This window comes from Lycium barbarum, chromosome 12 (genome assembly GCF_019175385.1).
Source record: "Lycium barbarum isolate Lr01 chromosome 12, ASM1917538v2, whole genome shotgun sequence".
Lineage (NCBI taxonomy): Eukaryota > Viridiplantae > Streptophyta > Magnoliopsida > Solanales > Solanaceae > Lycium > Lycium barbarum.
The window spans coordinates 38900606-38919313 of NC_083348.1; the positions used below are offsets into that span (position 1 = coordinate 38900606).

The 18708-nt window shown below is 35.3% G+C and overlaps 1 protein-coding gene across 1 annotated transcript; it reads right to left on the reverse strand.

Moving 5' to 3' along the window:
- Window positions 1-3098: 3098 nt before the first annotated feature.
- On the reverse strand, window positions 3099-8274 carry LOC132622053 (uncharacterized). Its single transcript, XM_060336569.1, has 4 exons — window positions 7849-8274; window positions 4503-5291; window positions 4147-4194; window positions 3099-4055 (listed from the first exon to the last, which is right to left on the reverse strand). Exons 1-4 carry the CDS (start codon window positions 8032-8034, stop codon window positions 3735-3737), a joined length of 1344 nt encoding a protein of 447 aa, XP_060192552.1. The 5' UTR covers window positions 8035-8274; the 3' UTR covers window positions 3099-3734.
- Between the last annotated feature and the right edge of the window lie 10434 nt (window positions 8275-18708).

The following is an 18708-nucleotide window of genomic DNA, read 5'->3' on the forward strand; positions in this document are numbered from 1 at the left end:
GATGTTGCTCACTTTGTGATTTGGTTTTGCATTTCCTTAATATGTTATGACTTATGAGGATTATTGAATATCTAGTTCTAGTATCTATTATTTACTTCTTAATTTAAGTTATTTATCTTTCCCTATTTAATATTTTTTATTTTTGTATTAAACTGCGCTTCACATGAAAAAAGCGCGTGCTTCGCTTCGGTGAAGCGAGGCCTCATCGCTTTTTTCCGCTTCTCGCTCTCCAAAACCTTGGTGCACACCACTGCAGTTGGGTACGGATAACATAGAGCCTATCATGGCCGGGTACGGATAACACCGAGCCTATATGGTCGGGTACGGTATTATGATATATATATATATGAAAATGTTTTTTTTTAACAGGAAGGCTTGCATGATATCCGCCTTAAGAAGCAATCAGATGTACAGGTTATTTCTCTTACCTCATATTATTTTCATATCTTTATATGTTTTTTTTTTTATGCCTTATATACTCAGTACATTATTCGTACTGACGTCTTTTTGTTTGTGGACGCTGCGTTCATGCCGACAGGTAGACAGAGAGACGGTACGGATCCTTAGCAGTCATCTCAGCATTTGCACAGGAGCACTCCACTTGTTCTAGAGTTACAGCTCATTTTGGTATGATTCTTTTGTGTAAATATGGGTATGGCGGGGTCTTGTCCCGTCCTTATTATGTTATGCACTTTACGTAGAGGCTCGTAGACAAATGTGTACAGTTAGTTGTCCTATGACCTCCTCGGTCCATATTTTGTTATATCTTTTGGATGGCTTTGTCGGCTTGTATACATGGGCACAGTTTGATGACATATGTATGTATATATCACTTGGCATGTGTACCTACAGTTTATGACATCTATTTGTTAGCATTACGGCCCACTCAGGTATGATTAGGAGATGTATGTATGTCATGTGGTGCTCGGTAGGTTAGCTTCGGGTACCCATCATGGTCCTCCGGTTGGGTCATGACATTGGGCGAGGGTGTAGTCAAGTAATTCGGCAGATCGGGTACGAAGTGAGGCATGAACGGGTAAATATTTTACATTTTTGGGATATTTTGTGTTGTTTTCCCTATAATATTTGGCCAAAAATATGTCCAATATTAATTGGGGTTATATAGGTGTGTCAATATCCCCTTAATGATCCAGTCCACAAAATGACCATCCCACATTATCTTTTACGAATTGGTACCATTAATTTGAGCCAAAGTGGTTTATAAGCACACGTTAACGTTAAAAAGCACCACGTAGGAACACAAAAAAATAATGAAAGTGGATGACCATCTTCTGGATTGGTGATAAAATCGTCCACATTGGTAGTGTTCATTTTTATAAAAAGAAAAAATTAGCAAGTTATTTTTCAGAAATTTTGAGAAGTACTAACTATGACTTTCAAAGCAAAATCAAAACTACTTTTGGAAAATAAAAAATAAAAAAAATATTTCAGTTTTCCCCAATTAAAAATACAAATACAAAATAAAGTTCGGAAAAGGTTCAAATATGCTATCGGACTATCGGAAATGGCTCATTTATGCCACTCGTCAATAGTTTGACTCATTTATGCCATCGCCGTTACCAAAATGGCTCATCCAATTAGATATGACACTTGACATCCAATTAGAGGTCCACGTCGTTTAATTAAACTAAAACACGACCCATAAATTTGTGTTAGTTTAATTAAACGACGTGGACCTCTAATTGGAGATCAAGTGTCATATCTGGTATTGTAAAATCGACGTTAATGAAAAATGGCATGGATGAGCCATTTTGGTAACGGCGATGACATAAATGAGTCAAACTATTGACGAATTGCATAAATGAGTCATTTCCAATAGTTCGGTGGCATATTTATCCTTTATACATGGCACTTTGACCTTCATTGAAATAAAAAGGAAAATCTATCACTTTTGACCTTATTTTTTTTCTTTTTCAATTCTGGACTATTTTTCCTCATTTTGGATCAATGTAAAAAAAAAAAAAATGATTTTCCACAGAGGAGCAACCTCATTCAGTTCACCACACTTTTTTGTGGTATGTAAAAACTTTTCAAAGAACTGTTCAAGCACTAGTTTTACCATGAAATCAAGATTTCAATAACTTTGCTATTTTGTTTCAATACCTTTGTCATTCTGTTAAACACACGTGCCAACCCCCCCCCCCCCCCCCCAAAAAAAAGTCTTGCTGCGAAGTTGGGTTGGTAGGTGGTCCCTGTATCGGTATCATTTTTTTGCGCGGATTGTTCTCCTTTTAGGGTGGTTTTTAATTTTTGTCCTCAAATTGGTGATCTTTCATTTTTGCACTTAGCTTTAAAAAGTGATCGAAAATACCCGAAGTTCTGGATTTGAACCCCGTTCAGCTAAAATTAAAAAAAAAAATCGCAAGGCAAGATTTTGGAAAAAGTTTACCTTATGCGGCATAGGTTGTCTTAAGGCATAACTAAAATTATGCCGGATCCGGCATCGGTTGCCTTAAGGCATAACTAAAAATCTACCTTATAATACAACCTATGCCGGATCAGGCATAAAGACAACCTATGCCGCCTCCGGCAGAGATTGCATTGACATAACTAAAAGTCTGCCTTATAAGACAACCTCTGCCGGGTCCGACAAAACTTTAGTTATGCCTTAATGCAGCCTATGCCGCATAAGGCAAACTTTTCCAAAAGCCTTCTCTTGCAAATTGTTTTTTATTTTTATATCTAAGCCGGAGTTCGAACCCAGAACCTTAGGATATTCTAAGCAAAGGCCAAAAATTAAAGACCAGCAATTTGAGGGACAAAATTAAAGACCACCCCGAATAGGGACATTCCTGCGAATTGCCCGGTGTTATGGGACATTGGGTCTCTTTCACGTCAGAGCCCATCAATTTCCAATATTCCTCAAGGCCCAGGTAGGTGGATCTTCTTGTCTGTCACTTTCAGTAATTGTACATTTTGCACTGCTCTTACTTATTTTCCATGTACTATCGAATTGAAATGTATTTAAATGGTGCAATATGGATAGTGAGTATTCGAATAGCAGATCTCAACTTGAGAGGGATTAAGATGCAGCTGTTGTTGAATATGTATATTTGATACAAGCATTAGACGCAACAAGACAAAAAGGGAAGGTTCTTTGTAAAAATTTAGTGGCAACTAATATTTTCAGAGTGATGTATACAAAAAAATTACATATCAGTTGTTACAAAGACCTCAACCTGAGTTAAAATCGAAAGAAAGAAAAAAATGGGGGCTGTAGCTTCTCTTGTCACTCCTACCCGCAGAAACGGAGAATAAACTTCCTCCACAGAATCCAATTCTTTCAATGTTTAATGTACAGAACACACTCCATATCAAGAGGTTCCCATTAATGTTCTCTACAGGCTGCTAAAGATTCTTTCCTAGATAGACAATGCTGAGTTCAGATGATGCCATATACTATAGCTTGCTTTGTTCCCTCAGGCCTTCAAAAGAACATGGTAACTTATTTGTTCGCGGAATGAAGGATCATCTCTTTGGCGAATGTCAACATCATTAAAACAAGTGGAAGCTTCACCTAGGAATATTTCAGGACTGATGCCAATTTTTCCTTTTGGAGGTCGTTTCGTTTTGGTAATCAATCAAAAATAATACATCTAAGTCTAACCAATGACTTGAATCTATTAACCTCAAGTCACAAGTAATCTGATACAGGGGAGAGAGGGTAATGGAGAGGTGCTGCAAGGGGAAGACCATCCATTCACATTCATACATCACTTACCAGCCTTCATTTGTAGGTTTCTCATCCCAGCATTAACCTTTTCCATACCAGATTCACTCTTCACCTCTGTTTGGTTTAGACTTTTAATGTTGAGCCATGGGTGTTGCAAGCACTGCTGAGCAGTTGGTCTATTCTCTGGCTCAAAATCAAGAAGGGGACCAAGAAATTTGGTAAATTCATGGGCATCATTTTCAGAAAATCTGAACTTATCAATAAGTAATTTTTGTAAAGACCCATACTTCAGCCTCCGGATCCTCTTCAAATCTCCATATCTGTCAAAGTAATCTTTAGATCGAGCCCCACCATTGGCTATCTGCTTCACCATCAGTTTTTATAAGATATCATGTTAAGCATTACTTCTAAAAATAATTCTTATCACGCAAGCAAAAAATAAAGCTGCTCACCTTCCGAGGTATCTTTCCTAGGAGCTCCATCATCATAGCAAGGTGATCCTGGAACCAAAAAAGATACTAGGAAATATATTCAATGCAGTTTTTCAAAAACTTTAAAATCCATCTGATAGAAATCTTTTAATGGCTAATTTGGATAACTCCACTTCACATGTGCAAAAAAAGCTGATATCAAATCAGCAAAATAACTTCGTAAACATGTCCGACATAAATGAGGACCTTTCCCCTACTCCGAACATACAGTGGCCCAGAGAGTCTTAAGTTGCAAGAAAAAGGACAATATTGAAACAAAAGGCACTAAGCATGACAGTTGCATAGTGCAACATCAAAAGAATGGGATCAGATCATACCTCATCTTCACTGAAACCTTGTCCACCTTTGGGGGTGAACATCATCTCACCAGTAGCAAGCTCAAATGCAATACAAGCAAAAGACCACATGTCACCAGAGAATGAATATCCAGACTGAAGTATAACTTCTGGAGATCTATACTGGCGGGTCTGAATTTCTTGTGCAAACTGCTTGTCAGCCCAGCATGCATTTCCAAAATCCACAACCTTGCATCTCAAGTCAATCCCATCAAGACTTCTATTTGTTTTCACACCTCCTCTCACGCCACCCATTGAAGCTCGTCTGCCAGATATCCTGGCTGCTGCCCTCCTTGCCCTTTGTTTTAACCTTTTCTCAATAATATTCATTGTTGCTCCTCCATTTGGGATCCCTTCAGGCCTTTCAAGTATGGGTGTTGTCCCCGATCTAATTGGATCCTTTGTGGCATTAATCGTGGAAAGTAAAAGAACATTTTCAAGTTTTAGGTCTGTATGAATAATTCCCAGTTCCCTGTGCAAATAATCTAGACCAGTTAGAATGCACTTGCATATTTCCCTAACTTTGTCCAGTTCAAGGCCTTTATAATGATTATATTTGACTAGGCGCAATAAGCTGTCACCAAGAAATTCAAGGACCATGCACGGATGCTGTCCATTTGGGCCTGTATGCTTAAAATGGTCAACAAGTCTAACAACATATTTACTATTAGAGGGATCACTGTCGGCAATAGCAGAAAGGACTTCAATTTCGTGAAGAGCAGCTTGAGCAAATTGTGGCGCACTTTTCTGGATCTTCAAGGCTACATATTCCTACCCAAACAAAGTTAAAGTACAATAAGCTCCAGAGTCCAAGAAACCAATTCAAAAATTTCAAAACCATCCACAATGAGAATACAGAACAGGAAATCTAAAGCACATGCTAGTTGGAGTTAGTTTTAAACCAAATGTTTTAGAATCTTTTCATGCTTACCATCAGTTAAGACATTGAATAAAAATTCTCCAAAGAAGAGCAATTCTATGTGCTTATTCTACATAACAACAAAATATCCTTGTACTTCCATGATGAAGCCAGCTAATGCATTGATATTCTAGCTCAGCGATCAATCTACTATCACCAGTTGACTCCAAACCAGGTCCAATCCTCCCCCCACCCCCCCCCCCCCCCCCCCCCCTGGCCCCGCCAAGACAAATACTTTTGACATGGAAACGTTCAAACTTCTCAAATCGCAATGTGGAGCTCTATGGAGTTCAGAATGTCACGACAAGAAATCATTCGGAGATGAAAGTCATCCCAAACATTGTTTACCCTTTATAATGGCTCATAGGTCTTCAAACAATGTTTTAACAGCATGGACAAAATTATCCTCAGCATCAAGGACTTAAAACTGTTGCTTGGGTCACAGATCTTAAAACTTGAAAAAGAGACCTCATATATGCAGAGTATATATCACAAACATAAGCAATATATGCCAAGTCTGACAGCATAAAGAAATGGCTAGAATGGTAATGTCTAAAACTAAATGGAGATTGTTTCACTCTGTAAGCAGTAAAAGATATATTTTCCTTGCTCGAGATGGTCGGATATAGACAAGAAGAGTGAAGTAAAAGAAAAGAAAAAAAGAAGAGAAAAGGAACCCTACTTGAGGCCTACTGTAATAACACTTCAGATCGTGTTAGGGAAGTTTTTGGAAGGGTGTGAGGTGTCAAGCAAAATTAACTATCATCAAACATATAGATATGCAGAAACATAAAGTATCATTCGAATAAACAAGGAAATAGGTAATGTTGAACCTCATCAAAGTGGAGAAAAATTGAAATAGGTGCCGGGATATCTTCAAGTGCAGCATAATGTATCAGAGTGCATTTGTTTCCATTATACAAGTATATAGTGTCATTTTTAGTAATGTCCGACTTCAAATCTTAGTGTCATTTTTAGTGGGGAAATATTGCCCTCGGAGATCCTGACAAAAAGTCTTGCGCAACAACTCAGCAGTCAACGAATTCATCTGCAATGTTCGACTTCAAATTCCTGGCCTCTGTCAATAAATCAATCGGTCAATCAACTCCTTATCAATCCCAAACTGGTTGGGATCCATTCCACTCTATTTCAGGTCCTAAATCAGTATTCATCATAGTTAGATTATTTTTACGTGAGCTATCAATCTTCAACGACCCTCCCCCTTTATATAGGTTCCGGACTAGCTGAGTTTCCCTCATTAACCCTATTTCGGGAAAACAGGAAAGAACCTAAAAGATCTTGACAAAACATAAGGTGTCCAAACTAGTTGTTTGATTTTTGTAATTCATATCTACCAAAAGAAGGGGAGCCTTGGCGTAATTGGTAAAGTTGCTGCCATGTTACCAGGAGGTCACAGGTTTGAGTCGTGGAAATAGTCTCTTGCAGAAATGCCGGGTAAGGTTAGGCTGCATACAATAGACCCTTGTGATCCGGCATGCACCGGGCTGCCCGTTCATATCTCCCAAAAGAAACTAGGTAGAACTGAAAGTAATATGAACAACATACTCTCTCTTCTCATTCAACTTAGTCAAATAGAATCCTCCTTGACAAAAATTATTACTCCTTGCGTCCCAATACCAATTTATGTGGCACACTTTCCTTTTTAGTCTGTCCCAAAAAGAATGTCAACTTTCTATATTTGGAAACAATTGAACTTTAAGAGATGATTTACAGCCACGCAAATATCCAAGACTCATTTTGGACCACAAATTTCAAAAGTCTTCCTTTCTTTCTTAAACTCCGTGCCTGGTCAAACTAAGACAGTTAAATTGGAATGGAGGGAGTACTAACAAACATGTGCCAATTAGTATCCACCAATTGGAAGGTAGAGTTACTTAATCAAGGTGTGATCCAATTTGATCAATCATCTAGAAAAGAAAACTAAAACCGGTTGCCCATGGCAAATCGCATTTCTAGTACTAATTGCTTAGCCACAAACAAAGATGATCTTCATCAATCAAGCATAAGTAATAAATCTTAGCTCAGGATTTTCATCAAATGTGAAATACACTGTGAGTTCAAAAAAACGTAATAAACACAAAATCAAAGGAAATGAGGAAAAATAAAATCCTCTTGTCTCTGTCTCAATTCATGTGATACTTTTCACTTTCCGAGATTCAAAGTGCATGAACTTTGACCCACATTTTAAGATGTATTTTTTCACCAAATTAATGTAAGAATGTTGCAACTTATAATACTTTTCATATAACTTTTAATCTTAAAACATTGAGTTAATCTAATTCAATTTAGCTTCAAAGTTTAATGCAATTGACTCTCAAAAGGGGAAAAGTATCACATAAGATAAATTGGGACAGACAGATGAAGCAATAATAAAAAAAGGGAACATACGGAAGAAGTGGTATCATAAGCGAGCCACACGGTGGAGAATTCACCCCAACCGAGTTTACGCTGAGCGATATATCTGCCTCCCCTAAATGAATCCCCCATTCTCACTGCATGATATCCTCCTTTTCTGTATGATTCTATCCCCTCTTCTTCTTCCTCTGATCCCGATGATGATGACGCTGACATCATAATCTGATTGATCAACAAATTATATCTATGTTTATGTTTAGACAAGAAGCAAAGTGGAAATTCTAGCAAGAAAACATTGATGTTATTTTATATCATAAGAAAAGGCTTTGTGGAAGCAAAGAATGAATGAGAATGAGGGGAGGGGTATGTCTCTCTCTATATGTGGCCTTCACTACCATATTTTGCTCCACTTTTCCCTCTTTTTCCCCATCCCTATAATTTCCCCTTTATCCACTCTTATTTTGTTTCCACTTTTATTCCAACTTGGGACTTCTTTTTAATTGATACGCTAAGGGCCTATTTGGAAAGCCACCCAGCTAATTAGAATTGAATGTAATTATACAGTTTGACTTATTTATTTGATCAAATAATTAAATAATTAAGTGAAAATTGGTGTAATTGGGAGGGTGTAATTACACGCTCCAATTCTCAAGGGAGGTTGAGAATTGAGTGTAGTTGCACCTGGAATTACAGGATTACTTTTTTGTTTATTTTAATTTCTTTTAATTTCTATTATTTTAACTTCTTTTGATTTTTAATTTATTTTTTTATTTCTATTATTTTTATTTCTTTTTGATTTTTACTTTTTAATTATTTTTATTTTTTACTTCCTCCGTCCCAAAAAGATTGTTCTCTTTTGACTTGACACAAAGTTTAAGAAATAAAAGAAGACTTTTGAAAGGTGTGGTCCAAAACAAGCCTTAGATACTTGTGTGACTGTAAATCATCTCATAAAGTTAAATTATTTCTAAATATAGAAAGGGGATAATTTTTTTGGGACAGACTAAAAAGGAAAGGAGGACAATGGACAGAAGGAGTAAAATGTATTTTTGTTTTTATATTATTTATTTTTCATTTCCTTTTTTCTCATTCTCAACCTTTACTTCTTGTGATTCCATGTAATTGCTCGTGTTTATTTTATATTTTTATTTTATTCATTTAGCATAACCGCGTTATTATTTTAATTTTTGAAACTACACCTCTTAATATTGAAAAGAATGAGTCATTAACAAACTTGACATATAACAAGTGACGTTATTAAAGTAGACTTTCGTTGTGAATGGTGTTATAGACTTATATTTTCTTTTTCTTTTGAATTATTTTACTTAAGTTACGTTGAACTTACTTATGTAATGTTGGAATGTGACATAAGCGTATTATGTTAAACTTTTTCTTTTGGGTTTTGAATTTAGGTTATATTTTTAATTTTAAGTTATTTGCTTTCACATTGCATGTTGTTTATTTTTCACTTACATTTATCGAGGAAAATATTTTTTAAATATTAATTTTAAATTTTTTATAATTAAATTTTATTTTTAAATTAAACTAACTATGTAATTACACTTGTGCAACCAAACAACACGTTTGTAATTACACTGTAATTACATTATGACAAACAAACAGGTCGTTGTAATTACACTACTGTGTAATTACTAGGCTGTGTAATTACACCAATTCCAATTACCAGGTGGCTTTCGAAACAGGCCCTAATTGAGTTGGAACATCTATCAATTTCACTCAATTTGAACACATTTTATTGAACTATTCATTCATTAATACTCGGTCCTTCTACCACTAAAAATTCTCCATATTTTCTACTGAAAATATAAATAACAACAACAACATATCCATTGAATTTTGGGTGAAAATATAGCTATCTAACTGAGATTAAAAAAGGGAGGGGGGGGGGGGGGGGGGGGGGGAATTACTGTCAAATGACATTCGATAAAAAAAAAAGGGGGAAAATTACTGTCAAATAACATTCGGTCATCTAATTTACAAACTATGTACAAGTGTAGTGTAGTGCATAGTTTAGACTAAATATGTATATACTATACATACCTGTACATATAATATACATACTTATACACATAATATACAATTAAAGTATAGATAATGTATACTACGACCATATTTGATAAACTAGTTGCCCGAAGAGTACATTTACATAAGTTTCTCAATAAAGAAACCTATTAAATATTGAACATCACGTAAACTTATAAGAAATGACAAAGCCTTAATTTCTACTACTAGTTTTTATTGCTTATATGAATCTTTTTCTTATAGTATTATTTTTTCACAATTTACATGAATTTCAAGAAATTGTAAGTTTTATAAAACAACTTCCTTTCCATGTAATTTTAGTTTACCCCATTTCCTTTTAACATCTTCAAATGGGCCCTACGCGGTGTGAATCTGGATATAGTTGGGCTTCAATGCTGGGTGGGAATTAAAAAAAAAAAGTTTCACACATACAAATCTATTCAACCAATCTTTTTTTTTTCTTTTTTTTTTTATATAAAATTTTCTACATTTTATTCATCTTCCAAACAACAACTTGCACCATGATCCGAGGTAGTTACAAAAGTGCCTTACTTCTCCCGAGTCAGAATCTTTTCTTACTCATACATATTGATAAAAGAAAATACCATGAGTTCATTAACATACATAGAAAATTTGTTGGCTTCTTTGCGATGGTGGAAACACATGCGGGTTTAGAATTTTTAGTTTATGAATTTTGGACTACGATCATTTTCTTTACTGGATTTATTCATATTAAATAAATTTTTAACACAAACAAAGCATTTGAGCCAAAGTAACTGAATTTTGTCCATTCGTAACTATAACTGTGATTCTGCCTTGGGTGGAAACCTCTATGCAAAAAAAAAAGACTATTTTGTAATTTGTATATAATGATTTTTTCCTTTTTCGACTTCTATGATTTCCCATATTTTAATTTGAGGAGTTTTGATGTTGTAAGAGTAGGGGAGGGTAGAAAGGGAGTGGCGTGCATAAAGTATTTGGGTGAAAATTAGTTGAGTTAGAGTAATCATTTGTTGGGGAAAGTCGTTTGGTGGAGAAGTTTAGATTTGTGAAGTCAGCCAACTGCCAAATTGGCCATTAATCTAATGAGAGGAAAATGATATTCATCATCCCATTAATCCCATGCGTTGATAATTTCCAATACTCCACGACTTAAGTTATTGTTTAGAGTTTAAGTTTGTTGCATTATGTGGGAGTATTAAATCTTTTACATTATCAGGTAATTTTAAAAGTAAATGCACTAACTTCTTTTAAGTAATACTATTTATCTTTTTTTATTAAATAAATCTGTAAATTACAAAAGAGTAAATAACATTAAAGGGACGTTGAATCCTAATTGTACTCTACCATAATTATTTCCTTCAGAAATGTTGTTTACACTTTTGATTTTTTTCCATTGAGTTTTCTCAAGATTATTGGAGCTTTTTCTTGTTTAACTATAGCCCTTCTGCATTTTCTAACAAAGTTCGATGTTTTCTTTCGTGAACAAGCATTTGGAGAGTTAATATATTTATTATCATACTGGCCCAGTATTTCGCTATGCTCTCTAGATGGTTGGGATGGAAATTTAGGAATTGGAGTTCTTAATGTTGAATATTTAACAATGGAAATCTATTTTTTCAATGTTAAAGAAGAGATGATTCTGATGCAATTCAAAATTGAATCCCGCGTTTAACAGTCATTGTTTATCAGAAATGTTTCATGAATATAATATAATTCATAACTGAATCCTGTGTTTTTACACATCTGTTGTCAAAAACAATTCTTGAATACGAAGGGCTTCTGGGATTGAAGGAGGAATAGATCGGCTTACATGGCAGAAGATGCAAAGGAGGAATGATTAGACTATTTCAAAGCGATGAAGACAAATGGTTTGAAGGTTCAAGGAAGAGAGGGATAAAGAAAATATCAGTGCGTAATTTTTTTTTTCCAAAAAAGAAAAAAAATATATGAAAAGTTTGAAAAAAGAAAAATATATGAAAAGGTTGGTATATTGCTATAGCTGGTCAATATTATCTATAATACACTGATAATATACCAAACTTAAACTCGATTGTGCATCTCTTGTACTAGATGGCATGTGCACTTTTTGTGCACTGGCATTTATCCAATAGGCCAAAGTCATAGATGGACCCTGAACTTATCCTGATTTTTCATTTAGATCCCTTAACTGAAATGTTGATCACCTGAACCCTCGAACATAAGATAAACTGTGTCATTTGAACACTTCGTGCCAGCTGGGCACACGCGTGCAGTACACTGCTTTAAACAGAGCGTGAGAGACCAAATTTTTTCTTTTTAAAATTTTTCATTAAAAATTAATTTTAACAAAAACTCTATTTAAATAATTAAAAAAAATTGAAAAACCCAACCCATCCCCTCCGATAACCCACTTCGCTGCCGCCACTGCCGCCGCTCTCTCCGCCGCCACTACCGCTCCACTTCAAAATCTATTTAAACAAATCTCCGACGAAAAACGACACCATTTTTTTAATTATTTAAATAAATTTTGAAGCGGCGGCGGCCGTGGCAACGGTGGGGGCGGCGGAGGCAGCAGCGACGAAGTGGGCTATCAGAGAGGATGAGTTGGGTTTTTCATATTTTTTTTTTTTAAATTATTTAAATAGATTTTAAAATTAATTTTTCTTAATTTGTTTTTGTTGACATGGCTTATTTTTATTGGTCTATTTTTCCATGTCACAGCAAGTGTACTGCAGGCGTGTGCCCAGCTGGCACGAGGTGTTCAAATGACACAGTTTATCTTATGTTTGAGGGTCCAGATGGTCAACGTTTCAGTTGAAGGGTCTAAATAAAAAATCAGGACAAGTCCATGACTTTGGCCTATCGAATATCGTAGCACGAAGTAGATCTGACAGTCAGAAGATAGTTCAAACTTGTTATAATTGTTTAGTAAGATAACCCCTGCCAAGAAAAAAGAAAGCAACACCATCAAGCTAAAATATTACAGTCGTACTATTTACAGTCATTTGTAGAACAAATCCATTAGATTAAAGAGAAACAATTGGATTGTTCATGTTCATATTTGGTGGCCCAACAAATACAATAATGAGATAAAATCTGGACTTTTATGGCTGCAACAACCAGCAAAGTCAAAGTATGTGGTCCCTACCACAAAAGAATGTAGTGCAACGGATGAGATTGCTCATTCCTTAATCAGAGATTTCAGATTTGAACTTTGGATATGAATTTTTTTTGAAAAGAAACAATTCACCCCAAATGAGACCCTACGCGGAGCGAAACCGAATATAATCGAGTCCCAATGCGGGCACCAAACATTCGGTGGAAAAAAAGAAAAAAGTACGTGGTCCCTTCTCTCAAATAAGAATCAAATTTTGGAGAACCTCTTATATTTTAATTCTTGAGGCCTATTGTATAACAACCTTTGAATTTTACCTGTTACAGGTCTTAGACATGCATAGTAAAAAAAAAAAAAAAGGAGCAGGGTAGTTTAGCAAGCTTGTTGCATAAGCTATCGCTTCATCTTAAATTATATAAGAGCCTGTTTGAATGAGTTTAAAAATAAATAGTTTATAAGCTGAAAATAACTTATAAATAATAATAAAAAAAAAAGTTGGGGTAGCCCAACCCCAACTTATTTTTTTTTTAGCGTATAAGCTATTTTCAGCTTATAAGCTGCTTTAGATAAGCTAAGCTAAACGGGCTCAATTACTTTTTTGGGCTTATTTTAAGCACAAAATGACTTTCTGATCAACCAAACACTCAAAAAAGCTGAAAACAGCTTATAAGCAACTTATAAGCCAATCCAAACGGGCTCTAAGCCTATAAACTTAATATCCTAGAATGTTTAAAGTTCTTATTTCAACTTCTATGTAATGATATTTTTGTGACAACATCTCAACACATAATTACAATTTTCATGCTTCCCTTCAATTTTTCCTGAATCAGCTCTCTTTCTCACCAACTTAATGGAGCTGCTAAAGCTTCAACAAAATAAAATAATTAAAAAAAAAAAAAGGTTGAAGAAACTTTTACCAGCAAAAATTGTCAAACACTGGAAATTTTATCAAGCAAAAGAGCTACTCGCTTTATTTCAAAATAAATGAATTTTTGGAGGGTGATACACGTCTTAAGAAAGTTAATTAAAGACATCAATTAAAGGGTAATTTGTGATACCATCCTTTTGCTTCTTACTTTCTAAACTTTTTTTAAAACTAGAGATAGTCAATGTTGGGATTGGATTATACTTCCTCCATTCCTAAATACATAAATTTTGAGACTTTTTCTTTGGTCCAAAATAAATAAAAAATTTCCAAAGTTCAAGAGGTTATTAATTGAATTTTTGAAAGTCCTTTTATTTTAATTGTTTTTTTCAAATTCCAACACTCACTATTTCAATCTTTTAAGAAAAGTTTGGGAACGACACAGGGTAATTTAGTCAAACGACCTTTTGATTAATGTCATTAATTAAATTTCTTAATGATATGTTACCCTCCAAAAGTTCATTTATTTTGAAACGGAAGCACCAACTTTGGCTTTTAATATGGTCATATGGCATAGTTTTTTTTTTTTTTTTTTTTTTTTTTTTTTTTTTTTTTTTTTTTTTTATACATATACCAACTTTCGCCTAACTATCAAAGTCTTGTATTTAAACTGTGAAAATTGCTATTTTTTCCTCATGCCAAATGCTAATGTCAAAGACTCCGATTAATTTGATCATCTAAAAGTCTGTATGGAGCATTGAAGCATTGTAAATTACCTTAATTTCTCAAAGACGGCTAAAATGCGATCGTCATGCTAAATTTTGATACATAAACTAGAGTGCATGTTTACGTGTTTAATATTTATATACTGATATTACTAGTATTATTATAAAATAAAGACTATAAAGTAAATACATCAGAGATATGTATATATAGAGAGACTACATATTATTTGATTTTGAACTGCTGTACAAATTGAATTGATTTCCTATTTATAGAGGAAAAAAAGCAGCTGTGAGGCTTTTAAGGAAGCTGCTGCGAGGCTTTTCAGGAAGTTGCTGGCAAGCTGCCTGCTTGAGCTACTTGCAAGCTGTACGCTTGAGCAAGGCTTTTTACAAAGCTGCTGATAAGCTACCTGCTTGAGCTACTTGCAAGCTACCGGCTTGATTGTAAGTTTATCCAATTGTAAGTTTATCCAGTTTACTGTGTATTTGAATGAACATCCACAATAAAGTGAATTTATAACACTCTCCCTCGGATGTTCATTAATAAGTAATATGCCTCATTAAAACCTTACTAGGAAAAACCCGGTGGGAAAAGTTCAAGTGAACGAAAAAGAGTACACATCTAATAATATGCATTACAAGCCGCCTTATTAAAAATCTTACTAGGAAAACCCAATGGGACAAAAATCTTGGTTAAGGAAAAAAGAGTACAACACATATTTTACTCCCATGATGAAGACCACAATTCCGATGCTGAAGTCTTCACATTCCAATCTTGAATACCATCTTTTCGAAAGTTGAAGTCGGCAAAGATTTAGTGAACAAATCTGCAGGATTATCACTTGAACGAATTTGCTGCACATCAATATCACTATTCTTCTGGAGATCATGTGTGAAGAATAACTTTGGTGAAATGTGTTTCATTCTGTCTCCTTTTATAATCCTCCCTTTAATTGGGCTATGTGTTATAGCCCGTACTTCATACGTACAAATGATTTGAAGAAGCCGTGGAATGTTGAGGGCAAGATCGTTTCCAAAACTATTTTAATGCGCAAGTGGGTTATGAAAGCTAACTAGGAATATCGTTGATATGGAATATTGAGAAAGACTAAGGGCGAAGAGGAAAATTCACAAAATGGCCCATGGTGATATCATGGAAGTCTAAGGGTAAAATGGTAATTTCGCAAATGTTCAAGAAAATTCTTGAAAACATCCCAAGTTGGCCGTGTGGCATGTGTTGCATATGTCCACATTTCTATTAATTAGTGGGGGACTAATTATAAATTATAAGGACATATGGACCAAAGCTTACAAAGGAAGACACTTAGTCTTCTTTATTCATTTTTAAGAAAATTCAAGAAAATGGAAGAATTCTCTAGGAAAATAAAGAAAGGAGCATGTGGCCATTTCATAAGTGAAGGGGGCAAAGTGTAAATATAGATGGAATAAGGTGTACAAAAGAATACACTTGGTCTTCTTTGACCAAGTGAGGAAATTTAAGAAAAGAAAAGAAAAATCAAGAAAAAAGAGGAAAACTCTAGAAGAAGAAGAAAAGGGACATGAGGCCATACTTGAGGGACTAAGATGCAAATATGGAAAAGTGGTGGAAGGATTATATATAAATATAAGGAGTCATCTTTTAAGTGAAGAAACTAGAAAGCAAGAAAGAAAGAAAAAGAAAAGAGAGGGGTGGAGAATTCGGCCATGGCTAGCAAAATCTAGCCATGGAAAATTGATAAGGAAAAATTATTTCCTCCTAATATTCTAGTTCATTTGGAGGTTCTCTAAAACATGGAGTAAGTGTTGAAGCAAGTAGAAGTCTTTTTGGTGTCATTTACCAACCCTAAATCAAGTGGGAAGTTGAAGAAAAAGGTAAGGTTTCATCTCCTTTGTGTGTTGTGGATGGTTCATATATGTTGTAGGTTGAAGAAATGAATGAACTAAATGAAGATATGTGTGTTGCATGTTGGCCGAATATATGTGTGGTGTTGGATTGAAATGATGAATTAATATTATTTAGTAATTTGATTGCTATTGTTGTTGAAATGTATGAGAAGATGAGAATTTATGAAAATATGCATGTAGTGTATGTAGCATGTTGGTTGTTCTTGAAATGCTAAGAAATGAGTGAAAAATTCATGGAAGTATGTATAAAGTGTGGTGGCCGTGTGGTCCTTGAATGGTGTAGGAGAAAATGAAACAATTCTATTTAGTATTTTGATTGTTATGTTGTTGTTGTAATGTAAAGGGATGGATGAGAATGCATGAAAATATGTAAGAAGTAGTTATGGTCGAATAATAGGTGTTTTGGTAAGTTAATGTAAATTGATGTTATTTGACGTTCTAGTTGTCGTCGTGATGGATTATGCGGTGAAGAATGAAGGTTGTTGAAAGACTATGTGAATTGAATTGAATAAAATTGATTGTTGAAGTGCCGCTAGTATAATTGTTGGTATTGTTGATTGTTTGGCAGGGTTGAATTCCCGGATTGTTGACGATTAAATTGGCTAAGTTGAAGTTTTGGGGATGGTGTATTTATAGGGGAGGTGCTGCCGAAATTTCGGTAGACAAATGCTACTTTAAGAATCAACTTCTAAATGCCCTAATTAATGTTTGGTAAATGTGACCAAATGTAGATTTTGGAGAAATTGGAACTTGAATTTGGAGGAGCGTAAGAAGCGGAAAAAGGTATGTAAGGCTTTGTCCTTCCTTCTTTGGCATGTCTTAGGCATACTAGGTTGGATACGAGCCTCGGGGACAACTCTATTCTCCGGAATCCGCACCTAAAGTTTCCCCTTTTTCATTCAGTAGAATTGAATTAGAAAGTGTGCGAAATGTTGGAGAAACCTCCTAAACATCTAGAACTTGCATAATTATGACCCGATTACCTTAAAACCCTCACAAGTGACGTCATGAAATGTAGTGTACGTGAATTTGGTACGCCGCCTCATTTGACCCGAGGTGGGCCCATTGTTCCCGGATTTTTCTTATTGCTCCGTTTGACTTATTTTGAAGCAGAATCCAAAGGAAACTTTTGATCCTTATTCCGTTCATCAAATGGCAAGTACTGTCACTATGCTAACGAGGATACTTCTACGATGACAATGATAACGATGATGTTAAGAAAGAGAATATGCCTATGATAAGTATGACAAGGATGATTCCATGACTAAGAGTTTTAAGCTAAGGATTCCATATGAGTATGAAAGTATCAAACTAGTTCTTGATTTTTAATTCTATTCCTTGGTTATGACACCATCCTCTAAAGATTCCAAAACAGATGAATTAATTTCTATGACATCCAAGATTTCATTCTATATTTCTTTCAACACTATTCTCCGTTGATAGTCTCGCCTTATAATACTCGTTCCTTCAAGGTGAGACAAAGCGATCACGATTGTTCCATAATGTAATCGGAGGTCACCGACCTTACGTCACTCCGATGGATACCTGATTTTCTTTGGGCTCTCCTGCATGCTTATATGACATAAGTATATGAGATATGAATATGTACATGGGGTGGGGGAAGGGATACATGGGGAAATGGGAAGGGAAACATGTTTCATTGCCACCTGGTAAGCTGGCGTTATCATCCTGGACGCGGGATGCCCGGACGCGGGATATATGGGCGAGCCGATGTATTTCGGCGCAATGTGGGCGAGCCGACTTGTTCAGTGCTATGATATGACATGATATGATATGACATGATATGATATGATATGATATGACATGATATGATATGATACGACATGATATGACGTGACCAGAATAAAGCATGCATGACATCCGCCCTCAGAGGCACTCATATGTTCAGGCTAGTCTTTATCCCATGATATGCTCAGACAGAAGCACACCGTACCTATATGGTTGGGCAGTTTACATGTAAATATTTATATGTCATTTCAAAAGGGAAAGTTAGCTTACATGATATCTGCCTTAAGAGGCAAACAGAGGTACAAGTTATGTTCTTACTATATACATTTCTCTATGTCTTCTACCATGATCTTATGTTATTACTCTTGCCTTACATACTCAGTACATTGTTCGTACTGACCCCTCTTCTTCGGGGGCTGCGTTTCATGCCACGCAGGTACACCCAGATGAGCAGAAGCGATCATAGAAGATGTTCCAGCGGGGTTGGTAGGCTCCACTTGTTCTGGAGT